At 36.5% G+C, this 23,925-nt stretch overlaps 1 protein-coding gene across 1 annotated transcript; it reads left to right on the top strand.

Annotated features, from left to right (window-relative positions):
* Positions 1–719: 719 nt before the first annotated feature.
* CREBRF (CREB3 regulatory factor) lies at positions 720–23,402 on the top strand. Its single transcript, XM_015818697.2, has 9 exons — positions 720–833; positions 13,363–13,558; positions 14,217–14,342; positions 15,385–16,444; positions 17,908–18,102; positions 19,253–19,442; positions 20,442–20,515; positions 21,100–21,222; positions 23,020–23,402. Exons 2-9 carry the CDS (start codon positions 13,445–13,447, stop codon positions 23,133–23,135), a joined length of 1,998 nt encoding a protein of 665 aa, XP_015674183.1. The 5' UTR covers positions 720–833; positions 13,363–13,444; the 3' UTR covers positions 23,136–23,402.
* Positions 23,403–23,925: the final 523 nt, after the last annotated feature.

Below are 23,925 nucleotides of genomic sequence, written 5' to 3'. Positions count from 1 at the left end.
AGAATTAAACAATTTTCCAACCACTGAGCAGTAATTTGCTTTCAGTAGTTGAGATCCCATAGGCTAGACATTCTGGACCCTCAATCCTGCAGCCAGGACTTGTGCAGTTGAAGATAGTTGCACAAGGAACAGGCCTCACTAAGCACCTGCAAAGCAACAGGACTATACATCCTGCATCTCTGTATTTAAAAAGATTAGGCTGAGACCCCATCATAGTTCATTCTGAATTAAGGCTGCATGATCGACTCGGTGGGCCACGCACAGAGGTGTTGGGATTGCAGCTCTCATCATCCTACAGGAGTTTGGCAAGACTGGAGACTAAATTTAGAGATCACTACAAATCAGCTGGGATTGATTAAAATCGGGCCCTTTAGTTCTCGCCCCACGGACGAGCGGCCAATACAACTACTTTGCAATTAGGAGCCATGTTAGTGCTTCCCCCCCCCTCCCCCGTTGAATTCCCGCCGCCGTCCCCGTCAGCTGAGCAAGAACCTTCCTTTCTCCCCGCCCTCGCCCTTCGGTCCGTCACATGAGAGGGGAGACCAGTTTCTGCGGCCGCTGATTGGTCCTTGACCGCGCACTTTCTGATTGGAGGCCTCGGCGGCCTTACTTTCTTCCTCGACTTGGCTGTGCTCGCCCTTCCCCCCCGCCCCGTTTTTTAAAGGCCACGTGATGGGGGCGAGTCACGCGATTTCCGGGAATCCGTCAGGAAGGGACATAAACAAAACAAACCCCAGAGCGGCATGGAGGGGCCGGGCCAGAGCTATAGCCCCAGCAGAAGCTGGGACCACAAGTGAGACGTCCTCTATCCCCCCGCTGGGTCGGGGTACCAGGTGAGCAGCCACGAAGGGAGATGGAAGCCGTTGAAGCGCCGACAGAGAAGGAGGTGGGGAAGGGAGGGAAAGAGAGAAGTTTTGGGGGGCTCCATGCCCCCGCGTCGGGGCGGGAGGGAGCAGCGGTGGCGGGGCGGGGGGAGACGGGGAGAGCGGCGGTCCCAGCAGGTTCTTGCATGAGCCGGGAAGCCCTGCGGCGGCAGAAGGATGCGGCGGCTCCGGCGGGAGGGAGGCGCCGAAGGTCCTTGCTGCCCGGGGCAGCAGGAGGAAGCAGAGAAGGGCGATTTAGGATGGAGGCTGCTGAGAACGGCGCGGTCGAGGTCGTCTTCGTGGGGGCAGCGAAAGGGGTGCTGTCCTTCCGCAGCGTGGCTTGGCAGAGGAGATCCGGGGCAAGTGTGCATTGACAACTATCGGCGGAAGGAATAGTTGAAGCAAATAGGCTATTGATGTTTAAAGTTAAGATACAAAGCGGCTTTTTTCCCGTGTTTCAATCCTGGAGGGGTCATGTAGGGTGGACAAGAACATGCCCGAATTCTTGGAGCGCTCGCCCTGGGTGGAAAGAGACCTTGAAGGGGGCGTGGGCTTGCTTGCCTTTCCTCCTCAGACTGCAGAGGAGTCCGGGGGTTTGTTTAGTCTCCTTTTCCATGTAAAGGGGAAGGAGGGACTTCAGGCTAGGCGGTTTATTCAGATATTGGCATTGAGTCCTTGGATTAATTTAGTACTTCGTTTCTGTAAGGAACTTTTTCATGTTAACCTCGTTTTCCCCCAAAATGGATTTACTCGGTTATAACAGTAGGAAGGGAGAGACTTGGGGAAGGAGGAGACCTAGTTGTTCTGTTTCCTGCAGACTTCTGCATGTTTGCTTTACTAGCTGGGCGTTTGAAAGAAAATTCTGTCAGCTGTTCTAAAGCACGCTCAAGTCTTGTGAGGTCCATTCGGTTTGGTTCGATGCAACATTTTCCTCTTCAGAAGAGTTGCCCTGTCTTAGATACGGATAAAAAAATATGCTCTCGTTTTTGTTAATAAGAAAAATCTGTAAACGCTGTTGAGTAGGATTGACGAAATGGTGAGAGTTAATGTTCGAAGAATTTCATAGGTTATAAATCGAATTCACACGAATGTGTGGCTGCACACGTTGCCCTAGTGTGTTTACCCCAATTTTATTTCCCGCTTAATTCATATGGGAAGGAAGTGAAACGAAGATATCTGGCTCGGCCCTCGTGGTTGTCAAGTTGGGTAATACCGGCGAGGGAGAAAGCCGAGTGATTGGCATGGGAGCCAAGAAGAAAAAGTATGTGATTCATACAGAGCAGACATTGATGGGAAAGGAGAAAACCTTTCCCTTCCATTTTGCAATGCTGAATGACTGGACGGGGTGTGTGAGGAGTCCTCGTGTGCATTGCAATCTTAGGAGTTTGCAAAGTTCAGTTGTAGCCCTAAGGAGGAAAAGGGAGGTATCTGAGATTCACCATCGCTACCTTCCTTTAGTGCGGACACTTCTTCTCTGTGATTCTCCTAGGCGGCATACAAATATTTGTGATAAAATATGAAGAAACCCCACCCATCCCGCATAGATAGGCTACAGGTATCTTATCCCCCCCCTTTTTTTTAAAAGTAACTTTGTAGCTCAAAAAATGTTTTTTTTTTACTTCCACAATGGGATGCAGAGGGCTGCTCAGATCTCTTCCCCTCGTTGGCTTCGGGTCTGGCGTGGGCCGGCGGAGTTCTGATTAGTTTGGAACATCCAGAAAGTGATTTGTTTACATGTCGCGTCAGTCTAACTTGAGAGAGGCCGCTAGTCAGAAAGAACGACACCGGGCGCGCCCAATAGCGGCAGAGTTTCGAATAGAAGGAGCCAGTAGGATTACAGGGAGGGCGGAGCGAAACGACACTAGGTTAGGGTGTGCTTCGGTCCTGTTTGGTGGAGCGGCCATATTGGATGGGAGGTGTGTTAGTGGTTCAGCTTAGTGATATGAATTGACGAGTTTCGACCACCGGAATATTTAAAAAAACACAATTAGAATTGAGGGATGATTTTAAAAAAAAGCTACAGCTGTGAAACAACTCCATATAGGCATGCAGTATTGTAGAACTGGTAGGCAGTAACCAGGGCACCTTTTTCATAGCATAGAGGAAAAAGTTGTAAGCTCCATCATTACCACCAAAGTGCAAGAACACTAAATAAAAAAGTAGGCAGGACTACTTTGTTTTGTGCTGTGTGTATAACTTCCCTCCCTGGGTTAATGGATGCACTTCAAATACAGTGCCAGATTTCTATTATCATTGTATATTGATTAGGTAGATGATAGAAATGACTAGCTAGAAGTGAGGATGAAGATAAAAGTAAGTGCAAGCTGCTCATTGAACTGATGTCCTTCATTACAGGACATTTTGTTCATGTGGTCACTGAAGATGGGTTAGTGGATACTTTGGGTGGAACTTCTTTGCAAGCAGGACCTGTCCTAGGTTGTAGAATTTTGAATGGAAGAAATAGTTATTTTAGATAAGCAATAGATTGTCCAGTTTAATTGTATTTTAACACTGCTTGATATTGTGTTTTGTAACTTTAATTCTGATTGCAGTTTGTAAAAAATTTTCCTGCATCTTTTTTAAAGAGGCAATGGTTCTGCTATAGATTTAAATCAGACATATTCATCCTAAAATAAGCATATTCTTATTCAGGCCCTGAAGTAGTTAGGTTTTAAAGATTTAAATCTTGAATTGACGCAGAAAATAATTAGCAACCAGTACATATTATAATCTCAGTAGTATAAGTCTAGCTGCATTTTGTATTAGTTGAACCTTCCAGAGGCTCTTTAAATGGTATTTCTATATAACTACGTATTGCAAACTACTAAATATGTTATCAGGGATGGAATAATGGTCAGCTAAGTATAGAAAAGGTTGAAACTTGTACACTGAACTTTAAGATATCCAGTCCAGTACTGGTTAATCTTAATTCCTGAGCATTCAGATATATCACCCATGTTTTGGGTACTGTTCAGTGACATCAAATATTGGTGCCATCTCATTCTACAGTTCCAACAGATTCAGATTTTAAATAGTAATTGGGACAAAATAGAACCTGTAGCATGTCAAAGGATATGGTATCAAACAATTTTCTAGTGTGCCAAACCTTCTTCAATAGGACTGAAACTGTTGCTGCTGTATAGCATCTGAAAAATCTGTCTTTTCTAGGTGATAAAGACAGCAATCTTGGCTAATACTGTAATACAAAACCCCCTGAGTTAATTTCAGAAGAATTAACGGACTGCACTTTTCTTTTGTAAATTTTAAACTAATACAATCAAAACAGTTCTACCAATAAATTATTGAAATGAATACAGTACTGTTTACAGGTAGTCCTTGATTTATAACCTTTCATTTAGTGAAGTCTGATGTTTTATTATATTTGTACTGCAAAATCAGAAATTGTTCAAAGTTAATCAATTTTTAATTGCATTTATATTTTTATTGTTAATTCTACAAAACAGACAATGATTGTTGCATACAGTATTTCTAAATCAAAAAGAAAAAAAGACATGAAGATCAAACTCTTTGTACTATGAAACCTCTTATTGCCTGATTTTGCTTAATTTAAGTCCCCACTTTTCCTTCTTAGTATGTTCACTTAAATGCTATTTTAAATAAAGTATAATAAAATAGCATTTTATTTTAAAATGCTATTAGTATTACTAATAAAAGAATGTACTGTGGTCTTCATTGCAGAAGCAACATGAATAATAATAGTTTATGCCTGATATCTTAAAAGTTTAATTTATTATAAGATGGGTTAATTGTCCAGCTGCTACATCAAATTTGTATGTTTTCTTGGTTTATTTCAGCCTCTACCACTTGTAATCCATTAATGCAGGCTATTATGTATTCTGACCTTTCAAAGGCTTGAGACCTCAGGTGCAATCTTCAGCTTCAAACATAAGCAGGCAACATGAGATTTGATGAATCAGAGATTAAGCTAGTTATATTAACAATTACTTTTGAAAGCAGAAAAACCCTTCTACGGAGCTGATCATGAAAAATATTCAGTATTTTTGAAGAATCAATGAAGTAGAACTTTAAGTTCTTTTATTCTTGGTAGACTGGAAGGTGCAGAAGAAATTTGCCTCTGCTAGAATTTTAGCTCATAGATATAAGAATGCTTCAGTACACATAATCAGCAGAATATAAATTTTAACTACACAAATACCAGACCTCATAAACTAAGGGATGCATTATTGATGAATCTCCTGCTTCACTTGTGATACATCCATATATTTTTACAAAAGGATTTATTGATAAGTTCATTATATAATATATCTATAATATGTTATGTTATGCATTGTGAGGCTGTACCAGGAAGATTTTTCATGACAAAGTAATCTCTGTTTTGGCTGATATCTCAGGCCTACAACAACAAACGTATCCTGAGCTTAGAAACAGCAAGTCTATGAAGCAAGCAGGGAGAACCAGTTTATGAAAAATCAGTTTATTCACTCTTTCTTAGATGAAAGATCTCAAGTATCTTCATTTAGAATTGAAAATTAAGAACTGATGCAAGAAAAGTTATTTGTTGAGGATAAAAATTACATGAGTACCCTTTTATTTTTATTGCTGCATAGGGCTCTCAAGCAGAAATGGAATGAAACCAAATATTTGCAAGTTGCTTTAACAATTTGTATTATATATTGAAAAGTATGTACTTTTACTTTGATTTTCCTTTTTAAAAACCAATTTTTGTTTTAATCATTTTCCCTCAACTTTTAGTTTTATTTCAGGGTTGCGCAAATTTTGGAGGCCAAAGATTACAGTTCGTTTTTAAGTAGTGCGTTTGGGGCAGCACTTCAAAAAATGAACAGGACCTAGGCATTAATAAAGGCAAATAAAATTACAATATAATTAAATGATATTACTTTCCATGTTTTTTTTAAAAAATGTGCCTTTTATGACAGTAAATGCCTATCTATTTAATTTTGCAGCAGCTGTTGACTAGATCTCCAGAGCTAAACACAAGTACCTACAATATAGTTATATAATCTGAGGGGAAATCTGGGTCCTGCCTTATACACCAGTCAGGTTTTTCAGTAGTGAAATATTGACATACTTATGTCATTCAGCTTTTAACTTACCAGTACATGTGATGAGTGTTCCATACATGCAGTTAGTCCTCTTTCCCCTTCCCTACAAAAATTGTGTCTCCTGTATTAAACCGTGTTTGCATTGGAGAAGCTAAGGCAGCTAAAGTTTTAAAACTCCTTTGAAGAAAAAGAAAACAGCTCTTAGCATGGATAGTACAACCCAAAAGAAACCCCAAATCACAAGTATTATATTTTGAAAGTAAATTTGTATCACACTGAATGTGAATTTTTCTCTAGAGTGATTTGTTTTCTTACAAAATTGCTATAGTTTTTACTATATAGTAGTGAAGAGATTGTTGTGTTTTGTTGGGAGTTTTGATGCACTTAGAATGGTAAATAAGCTAAACTTTTGCATTAGTTTTTTTTTTTTTAAATCACAGTTGTCCTATGCCGAGAGTTATGTAAATTCCAGTTGGTATTGTAAAAAATAATTATTAGATAATTGTTCAGTTGCAATTGTTAACATCTGTCTTCAGAAGGCCTATCATTTATGGAACCTCAAATGACCACTTGATAGCAGCAAAGACAATTTCCAACCATCTAATGCCATCTAATGATAATCTGGAGTTTACAGTCTAGATATGTTACCAGATCTCAAAACTAATTTGTGTTTTAGAAACAAGGGCTAGTTCTGCAAATTATCTCTGAACTATACCTAAAATCAATGTAGTAGTTAATATACCATTTTCAGCTCATCCGGTCAACAGCTAAGAAGTTATAAGCTATCTTCCATGAAAACACACATTTAACTAACATAATAAAAGGATTACTAATACCCGGTTATCATTGAATAGATTGGGATTTGGCAATATGTTGCTCTCCAGATGTACTTTACATAATATCTTACTACTGTTTTTAGTGGCTGGAGATGATGAGAACTGTTCAAAACATTTGGAGGGCACTGGATTCTATATCCTTCCACTAATCATATTTGTTCAGGAGGAATTACATTAGTCCCACCATCCAAAGGGGCTTCATATAATACAAAATATTTGTGCAGGAATACTTGGGCCTCATCTGATTCATGATCAATTAAAGCATTTATACTACTTTACTTGGAGGGGGAAAAAGAAACATATTTGAATTATTCTGGCATGGTCATGTAGCTTGGGCAAAGAATCAGTGATCTCTTAGACATTGCTGAATTACAGCTTCAAACATCCCTCACTATTGATATGAAAGTCATGAGACCAACAATATTTAGATAGCCAGAAAACTTCAATTCATTGTATACTTAATAGACTACTATAAATAGCCTTCATATTAAATTATAAATGTTGGGTTCCAAACTTACAAGCAACTTGTAATTTTATTTCAAATTACTTCAAAAAGGTCTGTTGGTATGCAAATTCAATAAAGCATCATAACTTCAAAAATGCCATAATTTAGCCACAGAGTTAGGGCAGGTACTGAGTTTTATATGTGTTCCATTAAGTTTGCTCTGACTTTTCTTCTGTTTTAGGTCTGATTTATTAGAGGGTCAGGGTAGAACACAGGTAACAGTAAACTCAAAGCAAACTTTAAAAATTCAAGAAACATTCAGAATTGTCAATTACATAAAGCTGAAAGAGGAATGCTCTGTCCTATTCTTTAATACTTTATCCTCAAAGCTACTATCCTGATCATAAAAGAGAATCTATTAAGCATTAAGTAATTGATTTTGCAAAAGCTGATGGGTTGAGACGTGGTTAGTATTTGCATGGTAAGTGACGTCACCCGAAATCTGAGACCTGAAGGCTCAACTGGAAAATAAATAGAAAATTACCAGAAAATGGCATTGGCAAATCAAATAAACTACATTGACCTGCCCATGTCAGTAGCACTGGAGCTTTTCTCAAAAAATTGATTCTTCGATACAGCAGGATAGAATTGGATGGCAAGAGACAATTTACAGAGTAGTTTGAGTTTTTTAGGTTGGGGGGGGGGGAAATCCTTTAAACATTTCTCTGTGATATTGGCTCCCTTAAGTTGATGGATGCTACATTTCTTAGGTATGTCTTGATTAAGCCTGCAGAAGTAGATGGTAAGTCACTAAAGTCAATAATACTAAAGTGCAAGGGTGTTTGTTTTTTTAAAGAAACCTGTACTATCATGTTCAGATCATGTTTCAATTTTGCTTTCTATCCCAACTTCCAAATATTTTAGAGGAACTGGCTAGTGCTTTTTCTTAGAACAAGACTAAATTCACAATTAGTCTTTCTGCACAGTTTTATTGCTACAGCATTTCTGTTTTTCAGAGTATTATCACAGCGATTGTATCTCACCAACACTGCAGTTGTGCTTTTCCAGACTGCTACTTATCAATAAATTCTCAGTTTAGTTATGAAGGGTTTAAAAATAATTGGAATATTTCTGCTTGAACATGAAATTAGCTAGGTGATTCTTGTCATGCTTGTTCACTGGATGTATTGGTTGAGGAAATTGTAATTATACATGCAGGGTTCTCTGTGCCACTGCAGCTAGACTAATGTCATAATGAAAGTAGGGACCTGCACAAGTTGAGAAAGGGAGGCATAAATGGAGCTTTTCATTGTCAGCTATGATAATTGATCTATAGTAGTATTAGGCACAAGCAGAATCAATGTTGTCATTCTGAATAAAAGGTTTATACAGTATACAGTATACATTATGCATAAGGACACATTCATATAGCATAAAGCATAATTTTTATAATCTGGCATAATAGTCATGAGTGCCAAAGTTGTTTGTCAAAGCTATTAACAGAGAAAATTACTTTTGTGTGCACATTTGAAGTCTGTGTTGTGTTCTGTACACCAAGCTGTACACAGGGAAAAAAATTTTTTCCCATAAATACCACTCTCAAGAGTGTGAAAGGCCACCTTCTGGAAGTCAGTTTTAAAATAAATGAAGGAAGCAAGAACTCTGGAACTAGAAAAATGAAGACTTCCTTATTCTTTTTTAAAAACCCTATTGTTTTGAGCAAAGAATTCTCATAGTCCTTTAAAATTTCAAAAAGAAAAATAACATTTTCCAAGACTAAATAATCTATGTGTGGTTTGTAATTTTGCTTTTCCATTGAAGGCAAAAATAGAAAGCAAATTGAAAAATTAGATGCCTCAGGATGCTGCTCTGTTCAGCTGCTTAAAGCAGTTTAAAGGATGCAAGCAGGGTGATTTGAGTAGTCAGAACAAAGGATGATGGAATGCTACTTAGACTTAAATCTGTGCTCATTTTTCCTTGCAATAATTATTGTGAATGGACATTATGATGACCTATATCTTTCATTTTTCCTCATAGCAAAAAAAAGTCAGATGTTGCTCTCTTTTTCTTACATTACAAGCAATACACGCAGTATTGCTCAGGAGCCTATATCCTCCTCTAGGTGATGCAACTGGGGGCTCAGGAACTATGAACATAGCACCTGTCTGTTTTTTAAAGGCCTGCATCTTTAAGCCAGCTGCACAGTCCAAGAAGAGACACAGAGTTTCAAACAGATGCTGTATTCATTGACTACGCAAAAGCCTTCGACTGTGTTGACCATGACAACAAGAACTGGAATATCAACACATCATATCCAGCTCATTCGGTCATTGTACTCTGATCAGGTAGCCACTATAGGAATGGAATATGAAGACACAAAATGGTTCAGAACTGGAAAAGGCACTCAACAAGTTGAATCCTGTCACCCATCCTATTGAACATGTACACAGAAATAGTTATGAGAAATGCACATTTGGAGAATCTACCATTGGGGTTAAAATCAATGGTATGAATATCAATAACCTCCAATATCAGATGATACAACGATTTGGAGTGGCTAATCCTGAGAGTCAAAAGATGAAAGTGAAAAATTTAGACTACCTTAACATCAAGAAAACAAGATGATGACAACTGCAGAGAACACACAGGTCAGAATGCAGATTAACAGTGAGATCATTGAAAAGATAAAGAAATTAATCTTGCTGGGCTTTAAAATCAACCAAATTGGTTTCTGCAGCCCTGAGATCAGAAGGCATATAGCACTTGGAAGAACTGCAACGTCCGGCATGAAAAACATCTGAAAGAGTAAAGACATCAGCCTCACAACCAAATGCAAATTATTTAACACAATTTTTTTCCCAATTACTACTTATGGTTGCAAAATCCGGGCTCTAAAAATGGCAGATAGGAGAAGGGTGGACATCTTTAAACTGTGGTGCTGGAAGCAACTATTACAAATCCCATCAATTGCAAAAATAACAAAGAAGTCCTAGACCGAAACTGACCAAAAATATCACTTGAAGCCAAGATCGCCAAACAAAGACTGTTATACTTTGGTCGTGTCATGAGAGCTGACTCACTTAAAAAGTCAATCATGCTGGGAGTGATCAGCAGAAAAAGGAGAAGGGGCCACCCTAGTACCCGCTGGCTGAACACTATAAAGGAAGGAAGACACTGGCATGACCATGGTAGATCTAAAGAAGACTATGTGAGACAAGAGGGCATGAAGAGTGTGGCTCCATAGAATGGCCAAGGGTTGGACAGGACTGAATGACTGACAATGACAATGGGTGTATTTTGGAACCAAATCTAAATGGATCTTTTTGGAATCAAATCTAAACCAAATCTACAGCTGTAAAATCTGTGTTAATTACTAACCTATAAATAAATAAGTATATACATACGCTGCCTTTGTAGTGCTCCTGAGTTAACTGAACTGGATCCTTGTGATTAAGAACTTTTTCAATGTTAATAATTTGTATCTACACAAGTTAACAGGATTCTACAAAACCCATCCAAGGTTTAATTCTTTGCATATTTAGTAATTTAAATGACTATGTTGCACTTAATGTTCAACAAAGGCAGATTTCCGTTAAATAACAGTTAAATAGTAACATGAAGGTTAATTTATTTAAAAGGCTAGCAAAACTGCAATTTTACTATGGTGCAGAGATAGTTTTAAGACATTCAGTGATAGCTGTTGTGAGTTAGATTATATTCCTCTATAGTCTTCTAGTTATAATCGTTATATATATCATTATTGCCTGCATAAATATTTAAAAGGAGAATTTTCATGTCAATAAGTATAGGGGATGAACAATTTGTTCATTTATAAAATTTTCATGAAATAAATATTATTTATAGAATAACAGTAGATGATGCAAATAAGCAGAACCAGGTATGATCCTTGTGTTGTTTTGTTTATCTATTATTGTATGGAACCAAATTTAATTATTCCAGCACATTCATATAAACTTTGAAACTGACCAGCAGTATCCTTAAGTTTAAACACAGTCTTTTATTACACTTGCAAAGAGAGACAATAAAGCATGTAAAATGTGTGAGTAAATCAAAACAAAAGATTGGAACGATAGAAGTCAGCTTTAATTCATGAATATGCTATTTTTATCTTGCCAAAAGCTGTAAGGTATTTTTTTGCCTTACTGTAGGAACTTAATTTAAAATATTAAGTTTAATACCAACTTAATCAACTTAAAATATTTGTTCAGTGAATTGATTTAATTGACGCCTTTGCTTCTAAAGTCACCAATGAACGATGTCATTTCTGTAACCTAGTAGAAAGTGGCACAGCACTGTATAAGTTATTTTGCTAATGCTATCTGCTGTGTTTAGTAGACTGAATGTGCTTAGCTTAGTTGGTACCTTGCAACAATCTGCCAAATCTTAAATATTAGTTTGTCAAAATGCAGCTGCTATACATGGAAATTCTAAGAAAGTCTAATTCTTTACAAAAAGGCTGATTTTTTATATAGCCTCTAAGGAGATTTTTTATTAGAAATAAGAGTTATTAGGATTTGTTTTGTTTCCTTATTCTAGTATATCTTAACGTGCTAAAGTTTCACTAATTGTTGTTATGTAAAATTGTTCTTAGTATGTAAAGTAGTCATCCTGCTTTAATATGCTTAACTTTTGGGTGCTTATTTTAATAGATTTTAGACCATAAAATAACAAAAATTCCAGTAATAAGCAGTAGTAGAACAATATAAAGGCTTCACAAAAACACCACAATCATAACTTGGGACATTAAAAACACTGATAAATGAAGTTGAAATCAGGAACTAATAAAACATCAAAATAATAGCAGCAATAGATAAATCATTTACTTCTGCATAATCAAATACAGACTGGAATGGAAACTATTCAAACTGGAAACTTGATATGCATATTAATATAATTTTCATATTTTATTTGAATTACATTTGGAAGTATATGTTTTCTTACATTTGGAAAAATAGCTTTACACATTATAAAGGATGGCTATGCTTTTATGAGTCAGGATAATGTGCCCATCTGAAAGTAATTCTATTATATTAGGAATAATTGTACAAGTAGAACTTAAAATATTCTCTTTCACAATAACAAAATAGCCTATCATCAGCAAAGACTGAAAGCATAAGCAACTCAAAATAATTGCCTCTGTAAAGTCGTAATAGGCAGCTTCTCTTGTGTATGAATATGAATTCCTGTGAATCCATAGGACCATTTACTTTCTTTCTTTACCAGTTACTGTAGAAGCACAAACATTTGGCCCATGTTAAAATAATTCATCTGAATATTAACATTAGGCTGAAGCAGTTCCATTCTCTGTTTGTACTTTGATACTCATTTTATTGAAATGAGGATTCCTGGATCAATTCCACATCCTGGTAACACATTGTTCAGTTTACATACAGTGTGTGGCTGTCTTTGAAAACAATTGAGAAACAGTCACTGCAAATGTTCTGAATACAAACTTGTGTTTCAGAGCAGAGCTTAGATGAAGGAAACATATATTAAAAAAGCTGCACAGACCATTTCTTTGTTTCCAAACTTAACTCAGAATGTTGATACTAAATATGACAACAGATAAAAAGAGAAAATGTGAAAGAGATAGAATGGAAATGAAAAACTGGAGGAATAGAAAGTACAAGTCCACTGTGGAAAAAGTATTAGATTAAATTAATCTCGTAACACAATCCCAGTGGACATAAGATTATATGGAAGCTGCTTGGAACAGAATTGTTTTACAAATTGCTTCCGAAATCTATGCAGTTATGTTACCGTAATAGGAAGTATGAAAAGATAGGATGAAGAGAAAGAGAAAATAGAAGAGAGATGCATTTAAAAATAATTGCAGCAAAAAATGAGGACTAAAATACTTGGGTTTGATGAGGAAGATGGAGTAACTTATTGCAAGCTGTACATCAATAGTGAACAGTTTAAAGAAATGAGTGAATCTGGGTTCTTAGCAGCATGTTTACTAACTAAAATAGGGAACATGGGGCAGATCATGGTAAAAAAGGTGTTAGGTAGCGCACGATCTGTTGTGAAGAATGAATAAAGCCAAAATGATTCTATGATTGTGGTTTCGTTTATCCTAAAGGAAAATAACAGGTATATATGTAAGCATGCATTTAATGTAAAATCACTTAATGGTTTTCTTTTCATTTCAGGCAGAAATTCCCCAGAGAAAAAAATATTCTAAGTAATCAGAGTAAACATTTTCCTAGCAAAAAATCTGCAACTAGCCATTGTATGAGTTATATGCTGCCTACTAACCCGGAAAAAAAGCTGGAACAGAATTTGCAAGCAAGGAAAGCAAAAAGGTTGGAACTGAATTTGGAGGATCTGGGTCTGGAAATGCCTCAGGTAAATGTCCAATCCATATTTATCTAAGCAATTTTTAATACTGTTTCAAAAGCAAAATAATAGCTTAAAAGAGCTGCATCTAATTTGGTACCTACCAGCATATCATCATTATTCTTCCCAAAAAGAATGTACTTTGGTGGATTGCTTAGAACAGGAATACATGGAAGAAGGCATGTAGAACTTGCTCCCTCTTCTGACCATTATGCTATAAAAAGAGAAGAGAAGATGAGGACAGTTTTTATTACCAATAAAAAGTAAGTTTAGATGGCTATAGTATACATTTTATTTAATTCCAGATATTGTAGATAGGATAGAAAGATGTTGAGGTCACACCTTCTGCAAACCCATCATTTGTTTTAATCATTTTTATTGAATGAATGACAGTGGATGGATTCACAGATATAAATAATGGTGGGTTTGGAAAAATGCTAAACCAAACTCAACCAAATTGACTTAGCACATCTCAGGAAGTCAGCCAGAATCATAATACATTTATATGTAGAAAATGCTAAAAGGTTAAGTTCAAATGTTTATTCCTGATGCATTGTAGGAATGAAAAAAAAAAGAAGTTAGGATGTTTGAAGGATTGATATTTTTGTTTTGTTTTATAATAAAATTGAGATGTTTTAAATTCCAAACTAATATTAATTTATTATAGCCTAGTGTGAGTGGAATGGACCCTCCATTTGGAGATGCCTTTCAAAGCCACATGTTTTCTGAACAGACTCTGATCAGCACAGATCTCTTGGCTAATAATTCTGACCCAGATTTCATGTATGAATTGGTAAGCTACATTCATTTGTCTTTAATTGCATGAAGCATATTTCTTGTTCCTAAAGAAACTTAGGTGAAGCTACTCTTTGAAATCATAAAAGGTGCCACAGCCTCTCTTGATAATTTGTTCCATTTCTGCATTTTTCTTCCTCTTGAAGTACAGTTTAAAACAACTATTAAATTATCATGTAATAATACTTTATAAATATATGTATCTACCATGTGTTAGATGTATAGCATATAACTTGATTTTTATACTTCTGTAATAACTATTTTAATTCTGACTTTTCTTAAGCATATCGCCTGTATTATAATGGGGTAATATAAAATGTGTGCGTATGTGTGAGTAATTGTAGGTGTATTAGACTTTTATATGATGGATACTAAAAATTAATGAGAAGATTCCTTTGGATCAGACCAAAAGCCTTATCGGTTACCTCTGTCATGTATACATTTTTAAATTATATTATATATATGCTTTTATTCACTTTTTTTCTAAATCTCATCGTTCCAAACTTATAGTCTTTCCTGATTAGAGGATTAATTCGGACTTTTGATCGTTTGGGCTGATGTTTTCTGCCCATTTTAAACATACAGTATTGTCATATATTTAATATATAATTAAAATAAAGCACTTCAGAATCTGAATGTTATGGGATTAATTCGAGAAAGAATGGATTCTTACCACTTTGTCTCTTGTTCTGATTCATTCAGTGTCATTGACAATGTCTTGTTGAGCTTAAAGAGGTCTATATGATACTAGAACTGATGGCAGGTAAGCACTGAGATAAGCATAGGAATCGTTGACTCCTCAAATGTTCAGAATCGATATACAGCATAGGACTATGTATGCTCATTTGGTAAATCCACTGAATTGAATGCAACTTACTTTAGGATTACTGCTTTAACTTGCTTTGTGCAATATGTTCTTCAAGGTGCACATAAAATATTAATTATTAATTTCTTTTGGTCTTAGTTGGCTGACGGGTAAGAATCTGGATAGAAAATGCATGAACTGTTATTGATATGCTTATGCATATTTACTTTAATAGGACAGAGGAATGGATTGCCAACAGAGTTCCAGGGACAATCTCCTTTCTCTAGAGGACTGTAAAGAATTTGAGAACTTAGAAACTTTTACTGAGATTCTGGATACTGAAATGACTTTCCCTGCTAATTGGGATCAGTGGGATACTTACTGTGAAGATTTAACAAAGTATACAAAACTAACCAGCTGTGACATTTGGGGAACAAAAGAGGTGGACTATTTGGGTCTTGATGATTTTTCAAGCCCGTATCAAGATGAAGAGGTAATAAGTAAAACTCCAACTCTGGCTCAGCTCAACAGTGAGGACTCTCAGCCTGTCTCAGATCCACTATGCTACTCAGAGTTGCTGTTCAATGCAAAACAAACCCAATTAACGTCTCTGCCAACCAAGAAAATTACAAGAGCAGCCGCCCCAGTTTGCTCCTCAAAAATTGCTCCGGCTGAAGCACCTTTATCTGAGTTTGCTCAGAAAGCAAGCAAGGCCAATTCAAGCACACAAATCATGGTTAAGGCCAATATGTACAATAATGAGAAAGTGAATATTCACATTGAATGTAAGGATTATGTTAAAAAGGCAAAAGTGAAGATCAATCCAGTGCACCAGAACAGGTCCGCTATGAGCCAGGCAAATGCTGATGCTGCAAAAGAAAACACCTGCTACTGTGGAGCTGTAGCAAAGAGGCAAGAGCAGAAAGGAATTGACCCACTTCAGAATCACAGTGCTCCTGTATTGCCTTTTAAAGAGACTCAGGCTCTGCTCCTCACTCCACCCCAGGAAACTCCTGGACTTATTGCTGAGAAGAGCAATCTGTCCGCTAGCACTTCAGTGTCAGATCCTTCACAGAAAAAAGAAGAGCATAATTATTCTCTTTTTGTCAGTGATGGCTCAGCTGATCATGCAGGCAACGCTGATCCTGATGAGGATGAAGATGACGAGGAAGAGGTGGAAGATGAAGATCATGATGAAGGCTTTGGAAGTGAGCATGAACTCTCTGAAAATGATGAAGAGGAGGATTACGAGGACGATAAAGATGATGACATGAGTGATACATTCTCTGAACCAGGTAATGAAACTCATATGATCTAGATACCAACTATTTAAACCACTCTTCTTGGAGATGTTTGATGTTCTTGAAAGCATTACACATTCTAAAATCGAAAATGAGTATTTAGCCACGTGAAATAACTTCTTGCTTAATGTAACCAAAGGAAGCACAGTCTAGATCAGGGGTAGGCAACCTCGGCTCTTTTATGACTCATGGACTTCAACTCCCAGAATTCCTGAGTCAGCATAGCTGACTCAGGAATTCTGGGAGTTGAAGTCCATGAGTCATAAAAGAGCCGAAGTTGCCTACCCCTGGTCTAGATTGTAACAGTGTAGTATTGTAACTTAATGTCTTGTACAACACTGATGCGGTTTGTTTGTTTATAGTTCATATTTCTAAACTGCCCATCTCCCACAAAGAGGGAGGCCCTGAACAGTGTAGGTTGTTTTTAAAATAAGCTGTAAATCGTCAACAGTATATATAACAGTCTGTCAAGCATCCATTTAGAGGTCTGGTTTTTTTACATTTTGGAAATGTTGAAGGTTTTCTATGAAAATTGGATGGCCATGCTCTATGATGATCTATATGGACGTTTTCCCATAAATAGTGTTTATCATTCTAATGAATAAATGCCACTGCTTCTTGTTGTCCATGAAGTGATTTATTATTCTTTCTGTTGCATAGCCTAATATAAATAATTCATGGATAAATAGCTATCTAACATTCATTTCCTATGAGCATAAACAGACACAAGTGCAAATGACCTCTGGGGAAAATAGCGTATCTGGTGTGTGAAACCAGGTGGCCTATTTTAATACAAGATTAGAAAAATGCCTATCTAGGATGATTTGGAATAGTAAAATTTCACTCTGTGTTTAAAGCAGGGGTTGCCAGCTCTCAGTCCACGGACTGTTTGGGAATCAGGCTGCACAAGCGGTGAGCGAGTGAAAAATTGGTCCCTGGAAGCCAGGAAAATTGGGGACCACTCGTTTAAAGAGTAATATGGAAGCTAAAAAATTATATGCATATAATATAAAGCAATACAATATAATATTACTTTAACTCCAGTTGATACTTTTATCTGTATCTGAATATGCACTGTATATCTGTAATGAATCAGTGATCATTTTGACTTTCTGAAATCAAAGAGGTAGAATGCTGATTTGAAGAAAGCATCAGTTGAAGAGACAATTCAGTAAAGAACTCCAGGCTCTGCTTAACAAAAAAAAATGGTTTAGAGGTGCTCTGGAAAAGTCCTATGCCATCAGCCCAGTTTTGTCCATTGGTCATCTGATAATTCTCTTGTCAGCAATTTTGGGAGAAAAAAATTGAACATTGCCAGAAATTGTCAAAGCTTAAAGTCTCATTTTTCCTTTACTCCAATCCTTTTTACCCTTACTTTTGATGTACTCTCTTCTTTCTATCTCTGGTGCATTTGCTACGGACAAGCTCTAAAAAAGTGCAACTTTATAAATGTTTAGGTTTTGAAAATGATTCTGTAGAAGATTTGAAAGAAATGACTGCAATATCTTGTCGAAAGAGAGGCAAGCGAAGATATTTCTGGGAATATAGTGAACAATTGACACCATCACAGCAGGAGAGAATGCTAAGGCCTTCGGAGTGGAATCGTGAAACCTTACCAAGCAACATGTATCAGAAGAACGGATTACATCATGGTGAGAGCCACTGTATACAGGGGCATGGCGCGCTTCTTAAAAATTTGCCAGAATTCCCTGTATCATTTAAATAAAGACCTATAAGCATTTCAAATGTGTTTAATATGTGTTGGGTTAACATTGTGTTGGGATTTGGAGGTATTGAAATATGCATGGATATGTGTTGGTAGTATTCTAAAATTTCCTCACCGTAACTTCCTTTTTAAATAAAATATGCAACTTTTATTCACTGTTCCATTAATTTATTGAAGTCATTGGATGGGGTGGGAAGAGGAAGGAGTCATAAAAACAATTTGCTTTTGCAACTTGGATAACAGTTCTTCCCTATTTTTTGGTAACATTTGTGACACTTTGGCAAAATTTGTTCCCATCTTCCTCTTTGCAGGAAATGGATTATGGGTACTCCTTAACTTACAACTACAACCGAGCTCAAAATTTCTGTTGCTAAGTGAAATAGTTGTTAAGTGAGTTTTGCCCATTTTACGATGTTTCTTGCCACAATTGTTAAGTGAATCACGGCAGCTGTTAAGTGAGTAACACAGTAAAGTGAATCTGCCTTCCCCATTGACTTTGCTTATCAGAAGATTGCAAAAAGTGAGCATAGGACCCTGGGACATCGCAACCCTCGTAAATAAGAGCCAATTGCCAAGTGTCCTAATTTTGATCATGTGACCATGGGGATGCTGCAGTAGTGTGAAAAAGGGTCATAAGTCACTTTTTTCAGTGCTGTTGTAACTTCAAATGATCCCTAAATGAAAGGTTGTAACTCAAGGACTACCTGTAATAGTCTGTTTGTAGACATTAAACTTGGTGAAAGAAATGAAAATACTTATGTCATTGATGAAAGTCATTGTCATTAGTTACATCATTTATCAAAAATGCTTTAAATTAAATGCATAATAACCTAAAATAAACAGATGTATTACTGATTTTCTGACTATACGTCATGCGACTGCAGCATGGTATTTATTTATTTTTACCTACAGTGACTTCTAAGATGTTTTGTAGGGTGTTTAAAGTCCATATAGACTTCTTATTTGTATTACAGTGCTGGCAAATAACATACAATAAGCATTGTAACATAAATGTGTATCTACAAATTGAATGTAACTTTGCAACCTATTGATTACGATTGTATATATTTAAATAGGAAAATATGCTGTTAAAAAGTCACGAAGGACTGATGTAGAAGATCTGACACCTAATCCTAAAAAATTGCTACAAATTGGAAATGAACTTAGGAAACTGAATAAAGTAATTAGCGATTTGACCCCTGTCAGTGAACTTCCCTTAACAGCAAGACCAAGATCAAGAAAAGAAAAAAATAAACTTGCCTCCAGGTAACAATTTCCTGAATGTAGCATTAGCAATTCTGTTTGTTCTCTATTTACATTTGTGTATGTATGTTTGGGTGTATACGTGTGTGTATTATATATATTTTGTTGTGAGCCCCCTCCCCACCGCGTTGGGTAGTATACAAGTTAACTGTTGGGTAGTACACAAATCTAATAAATTATATTCCTATTGACAAGCATTTGTAGACTGATATATTGAAAAAGGAAAAGCTATTCTATAAATGATAGCTTTGTATCTGACAGTTTGGTTAAGTCTAATCATATGCAAAAAGTTGTTTATTTTTTTATTTAAAAAATTTATATGGCAGCCCAATTCATGGTGACCGAGGGCATTAAATTCTTCCTTACTCCCTTATTAAAATTCTCCCTTATGTCTTGCCTCACACTTCTCATAGCACATTGGAAGAATGCCTGATCATAATTGCCTGCTATGTATAGCCAGAATGCTTACATTTAATTGTATTACTGAAACTTGTAATATTCTGGGATGGTAAGATGTTGCCGATTTTTTTATTTTTATAGTATCATTTTTGCTTTAATGTCATTTTTTATTCCTATTTATGATTGTCGATTTTTAAGATTGTACTATACACCTTTTAAACTATATTATTTGCTCCATGTAAACGCCTTAGAGCAGAGGTCCCCAACCTTTTGGGCACCAGGGACCGGTTTTGTGGAGAGAGGTTTTTCCCCAGACCGGAGGGGGCGTGGTTTTGTGTGCTGCCTGCATCCTGCGGATGGGTCTTTGCTTGTTTGTGCGGACCGGTTGCTGGCGTGCTGCGGCCCGATACAGGTCCACGGGACCCGTCTTAGAGACTCTAGATTGTGATGGGATAGAAATACGTTTAATAAATAAATAATCACAGAGGAATCATTTTGTTAGGAAAAGGAGAAATGAGAGCTGGAATTAGGAATTATAGTCTGGGTACTGCTTGATAACATCAATATCTCACCTTCCAATTCTTTTCCTTTTCAACATCACAGGGCTTGCCGACTGAAAAAGAAAGCTCAGTATGAAGCCAACAAAGTTAAACTTTGGGGACTCAATACTGAATATGGTAAGCTTTTATAGAAGGAAAAAAGTTGTCTTGTACTTGAAAGTACTACATGTAATCAGTTTCAATTTATCAATATTAGAGTACCTGACTAAATCTTTTAAGTATGCTGATTGATGAAACTATCCATTTTGAAGTATGATAATAATTATCTGAAAGCTGGTCTAGATGGATAATTCACAAGTTATTCAGTAAAGCTATTGCAGTTTTGTAAGGACATTAAAAGATTTAACCATCTGAAATGTTTGCCACATTGCTTCATGGGAAACTAGGGAGAAGGGGGCATTGTAGTTTAGGGTGTCCCATAGAGTCTTGTCTGGCATCCATTTGTTTGTTAGATACAAATATTTTTTTTCTTTAAATGTTTTTTCTACCTTTCAATCTTTAGTCTATCTTTTTTTTCTGTATTACTTTTTATGAGCTGTCTTCAGTATTAATGTAGTTTTATTAGTTATTTTATATCAATATGGACATTTCAGGTGGAAGAGTGGAAGCAATAAAATTGCTTTTACATAACAGATGTACTCTTCCTTTTCAGAAAAATTACAGTAGGGTGGACTTATATTGTTGCTTGATCTCTTTTGCAGATAACTTACTGTTTGTGATCAATTCTATCAAACAAGAAATTGTGAACAGAGTGCAGAGTCCTAAAGATGAGAGAGTAACAAATATGAGTCAGAAGCTTGATGTACTTATTAAAGACACTCTTGGTAAGTGAACAACAAACATAGTACTATTTATAAGCAGTAAAAAATAAAAATAGGGCTCCCGCTTAGTATTTCTAAATTTTGAAAATACTGGTTTTATTTATTTAATTTATGAAATTTATATGGCCATCCATCTCATAAAAGGGGGCTCTGGGTGGCATACAGCAGAAAAAGTATTAGAAGAATAAACATGTCAAGCATAGCCATAAAAACACACACACACAAGAGAGATCCACTTAGCAATGGAGCCATCTCAAAATCTCACTGGTCCCTTGAGACCCCTAGACCTGACGATAAAGCCAGGTCTTGAGGGACTTCCAGAAAATAAAGGAGGGATGGAGCTGAATCACTTCAGGGGGAAGAACATTCCATAAGGTGGGAGCCATAGCAGAGAAGGCTTGCCGCCTCAGGCCTGCCAAATATAGTTTCCTGAGTAACGGAACATGCAGCATGTCTCACTTGCCAGATTTGATGGGATGAGCAGATGTAATTGGTAGAGGCAGTCCCTCAAATAACCTGGCCCCATGTCATAAAGAGTTTTAAAGATCAAAATACAGCATCTTGAATTGGACCCGAAAGCACACTGGCAACAATGCAGTTCACACAGCAGATATGTAATATTTTTTTAGAAACACACATAACTGCCCATGGTACTGCACTTTGCACCAGCTGAAGCTTCTGGATACTCTTCAAGGGTAGTCCCATGTATAAGTTCATTATAGTAAGCCAATCTGGAAGTAATTAGGGCATGAGTAACTCTGAGCACTGCCTCCCCTTGCATGATCCATGAATCTGGTAATTGGTCACAGCATGAAGCTACAAAGGCAAAGTTCTAGCACTGGCAGACACCAAACTCAAAGTGACTCAGTTCTGCTAGGGTTCAGGTAAGCCTGTTGTTCCCCATCCAGACCCTCATGCCACTGCTAGAACCCAATCATAAGACACACATACCCGGCTGCTTTGACAAGCCAGATCTAAAGAGCAGATGGCTGAGCTCACAGTCGTAAGGACTCTGTCCATTTCTTGAAGCCCAACAGATTCAAACCGAACTCAGATCTGGTTGCTCAGGTACCATGTCATCTTTTACCCTTATTTATTTGATGTGCATCTTCCCTTTCATCCAAGAGCTCAACAATTACCAGTCTTAAAATTCTTCTTTCCCTCTTCTGTCATTTACATTTGTACACACTGAGAGAGAGAATGCCCATAATGTACTAGTTTTAATTTAAACAAAACTGGTTAGATGACACCAAAGTTAAGCTCCCTCTCTGTAGGGTGGTCTCATAATTTACTTTTTTACTTGCTTATGTTTCTGTTAGGGTTGGATATATACCAGGCAAAACAAAAAGGCTGCTTTTTGCTTTGCCTTTATATAGCTACTTGCTACTTTGAATGTAGCTGCTTGCTCTGACGTAGATTATGATTTCCTAATAAAAGATTTTATGCACAGTGCTACACATAGATTTGAAGGTTATAAACAATGCGTACTACACTGAGATTTATCTGACCTCATAATTGACTAAACTATCCTCAAGTTACCTAACAACTACAGTCAGTTTCTTCTGTATTCTTCTCTGTAATGTTGCTGCCTACCCAGGTTTATCATGTATTACATGTACATATTCAGCTTGTTGTTGTTCATCGGCCATCTTTTTAGACTATTCCGGGTGAGTGGAATCAGATTTCAAATACTTTATATGAAAATATGTTTGATCTTATTAACACTGTAAGGATTAAAGAGCAAGGGACAGATAAATTCTTAATAATATTCTGAAGATGTGTTTTTACTCATTTTTCCAGGACAGCCGGTATCTGGACAAACTTCAGAATTTGTGAACCAGGTTTTAGAAAAAACAGCAGAAGGAAATCCTACAGGAGGACTTGTTGGGTTGCGAATACCAACATCAAAAATTTAACAGACATCATTTTATCCCATCACACTGATCAGAGCTCTGCCTGCATCATGAACTACTACATTGTAGAATTAATTCTGGTCTGCATGTGAGTTTAGTGCTGTATAAAACACAATTTTCAGTTCCATTATTTTTTTATTTTGTTTTTATAACAATGTAGTACGGTAAGTGAAAGCATGATATAAAATGCTTAATGGCATTTTGAGGCATAAACCTTGTAGATCTAAATCTGCTTCTGGCATAAATGTAATGGCTACATGTTTATTTTAAAATTAAGTTTATCTAGGACCAGATTATATAACTTATGTAGGAGCAAAATATGTTTTTTGCAAAGAAAAAATTAGTAAAATGCCAAACATTTTGGCAGGTTTATGCTCTAAGTTTAAAAAAAAAATGTAAACTCAAGGATTATTTTTTTTCAAAAATTGTTGCTTTTTTCTTCTAAATTAAACAATAAGTTTTCTTTGTAACCTAACTTGTAAATAGCACACTTAGCAATAAAGCTAGTGTGCCATATAAAAAAAATATAATTTTCTGAGCTTGATACGGTATTTAAATGTCTGTGCAAGTAAGAAATAACGTATACTCTTTGTGCCTTGTATTGAATAGGGAGGGAGGGAAGGGGAAGAATAAACACGGAATAGTAAAAATTTTGTAGGATGAAGAAACTCCTATGGGAGAGAAGATATATAGATGGTTTCATGGGTTTTAATGTATTTGTTCCAGCTCTTACAAATTTTTGAATGTATATAGGAATATGTTGAAAATGTAGATATGCCACAGAGTCTATGTA

Source organism: Protobothrops mucrosquamatus, unplaced genomic scaffold, assembly GCF_001527695.2.
Source record: "Protobothrops mucrosquamatus isolate PMUCROS unplaced genomic scaffold, P.Mucros_1.0 scaffold_141, whole genome shotgun sequence".
Classification (NCBI taxonomy): domain Eukaryota; kingdom Metazoa; phylum Chordata; class Lepidosauria; order Squamata; family Viperidae; genus Protobothrops; species Protobothrops mucrosquamatus.
Note: the sequence above shows the minus strand (reverse complement) of the source record. Positions and strands in the feature narration are given on the sequence as shown.